This window comes from Impatiens glandulifera, chromosome 5 (assembly GCF_907164915.1).
Source record: "Impatiens glandulifera chromosome 5, dImpGla2.1, whole genome shotgun sequence".
Taxonomy (NCBI): Eukaryota; Viridiplantae; Streptophyta; class Magnoliopsida; order Ericales; family Balsaminaceae; genus Impatiens; species Impatiens glandulifera.
The window spans coordinates 10,208,877-10,211,681 of record NC_061866.1 but is presented as its reverse complement, the minus strand read 5'-3'; the positions used below and the strand labels follow the sequence as shown (position 1 = coordinate 10,211,681).

Genomic DNA, 2,805 nt, shown 5'->3' with positions numbered 1-2,805 from the left:
ACATTAAATGTTCCAAACTTCCAATTACATTATGTTTTGAAAATCAAGTTGTCATAAGTATTTCAAAAATGCATTGTTTGATGAAAGATTAAAGCAATATTGATTGTAATGTTGTTAAAATTGTATTATACTTAGTTTGTTCAGTTTAAGTTTATTAAAATAAACCTGATTTATTTAAAAAAAATATTGAGTTGTGTGATTTTGAAAAGATGGGTATTTGTTTGATAAAATGTGATGAAATAAATTTTATTTTTAAAAATATAAAGTATTTTAATATTTTAATTAATAATTAAATAATGTGATTGATGAGAAATATCATGAAATGATGTTTAATTATTGTTAAATTAAAAAAAAAAACAAATCCTATAACTAATTTGTTCAATCAAACTAATGTAAACGAGTACTTAAGTAGGATTATTCATAAGAAATAAACTTAATGAACCGAGTAAAAGAATATTATATGGCCATGATTCAAATTAATCAAATGTACTTTCTTTAATTAGTAAAAAATGATAACAATAAATAATGTTGTAAGCTAAATACAATAATATTGTTGTAACTACCCTAAAGCTCTAGAGCTAATCATCAAATCAAAGACTTTTCTAAATCTTAAACTAGACACAAAACTTCCCGTTTCAATCATCTTATTCAAATAGTCAAGAACACGATCAAACTCCCCACGACAACACAACAACATCATAACCGCCTCATAAACCTCCCAATCAACCTCGATATTGTTTTTCACCATCTCATCAAATGAACTTGTCACCTTTTTCAACTCACAATCACCACTACAATATCCAATAACCATGATCTTATAACTCCTCAAATTTACAATACCGAAACTTCCCTTCTTCATCTCCCCAAACAACCCTTCAGCCTCTACAACTCTTCCTCCTTTCCAATAACCTTCAAGCAAACCGTTAAAAAGATCCACCCGATTTACAAAACCACCTCTCGCCACAACCCCATTCAAAATCCTAAAACCAAGATCGATTTTACCCTTTTCGCACAAACCCTCTATAAGAAAACCCGTTAGCTCATCACTATCAACAATCCCTTTCAATCTCTCTGAGTTCAAGAATCTCATCGCGTCATCTTCACGGCCTGCACTTAATAGTGCCTTGATGAAAGACCTGTAAATGCAGATTTCAGGGACAATTTTCATTCTCATTATTTTCTTCAACAATTCCTCGGCTTCGTCGAGCCTTCCAAAACTACATAAGGAACGAAAATAAGCCTCGTAAACCATAATCGAGGGAATTAAGGACTTGCCACTCAACTGAAACATAACCCTTCTTCCCTCTTTCAAGGATATATCTCTGTTCTGAAAAGATAAAGATTGTTCATCTTTTATAAGCTTGTTGAAGAGCTTATTAGCCTCCCTAAACCTACCTGATTTACAAAGAGCATAAAGAAAGCTTCCATATACAGAAATATCAATCTGCCAATTAGTTCTAACTAGTTTTCTCAAAATAAAGTCAGCTTCTTCAATATACCCATCTCTACATAAGCATTGAAATGTAAGAAAATAACTGAAATCATCAACTTTAACATCATTATCATTCATTTCTTGAATGATTTCTTTAGCCAACAATCCTTCATTAATTCTACATAGAGAAGCAATCAAAGCAATGCTACCATCTCTATTCAAACTCCCAAGATCCATTCGAATTCTCTCGAAAACTGCCTTAATCTCATGATTTTCACCATGTCTACTAACATGTATGATATAATCGGATATATCAATTTGAGATTCGAACGAGGGAATCTCATTCCACAAAGACTCAACATCGGTGATTTTATAATCCTTGAGTACGAAATCCAATATCAAACTGTATAAAACGTAATGAGAGATGTTACCTTTTGTTTTCAAATGAGAGATGACAGATTTAGCTCTCTGTACCTTTTTCAATTGTGATAGACAATCAATTACAAAGATTGAAGTTACTGGATCGAACAGATGAGATTGGATGAGCAACGAGTCTAGCAATCTTAGGGATTTGAAGTTTCTAGGGTTTTGCGAGAGGTCTTTGGTGAGAGAGGAGAAAACCTTGAAATAGTGTAGAGGATCGGCGCTGTGCGTAGGTCTAGAGGCGGAGAAAGAGCTGAAGAAGAAGGCTTGGAGAGATGAACGGCGAGGGAAGAGAGACGGCCGCATTTCGGACTACCGCCGGTTGGTGCTTGCCGGAGTTCTGAATCCCGTTGATGATACCCTAATTAACTAAGTATTAGTTATTCAAATTTAAAATTTTGAAAGTTATTGACATTTTTTGCTCCAGCATGAAAAGTTAAGGGGCAAATATATTTTAGGTGAGTTTATTATATAATTTTTCTTAATATTCGGTAAATTAATAAACTTTATAAAATAATAAATTTGTACCATCTCAACTTAGGTCAATGTAAAAAATTAAAAAACTCAAGATAATAATTTTTTTGAGAGATTCCTTTATAATTTTTTATCCTAAAAAAATCAAAAATTTATAATTTATAAAAACTGAAAATATATATATTACACCCTATTGAAAACATATATTATATTCAAACATATATTATATTCAAGAAAGTCATTTAATTCTAAGAAGCGTAAAAGCATAGACTAATTTGTCTTTTTATCTCGTAATATCGACAACGAAGTTGAAAACGAAAGTAATGTCACAAATTTGACACTCAAGAAGAGAAAAAAAAAATACTACAATATAAAAAAAAAAGTCATGTTCAAAAAATAACCATGTTTGGGAGAAAGGAAAGCAACAAAATTGTCCTGTCTAAATTTGTAACCTTATTTTGAGGTGTTGGTGAGTT

At 31.4% G+C, this 2,805-nt stretch overlaps 1 protein-coding gene across 1 annotated transcript; it reads right to left on the bottom strand.

Moving 5' to 3' along the window:
- Window positions 1-559: 559 nt before the first annotated feature.
- On the bottom strand, window positions 560-2,161 carry LOC124938992 (pentatricopeptide repeat-containing protein At1g12775, mitochondrial-like). The gene has a single exon (XM_047479512.1). It carries the CDS (start codon window positions 2,159-2,161, stop codon window positions 560-562), a length of 1,602 nt encoding a protein of 533 aa, XP_047335468.1.
- Between the last annotated feature and the right edge of the window lie 644 nt (window positions 2,162-2,805).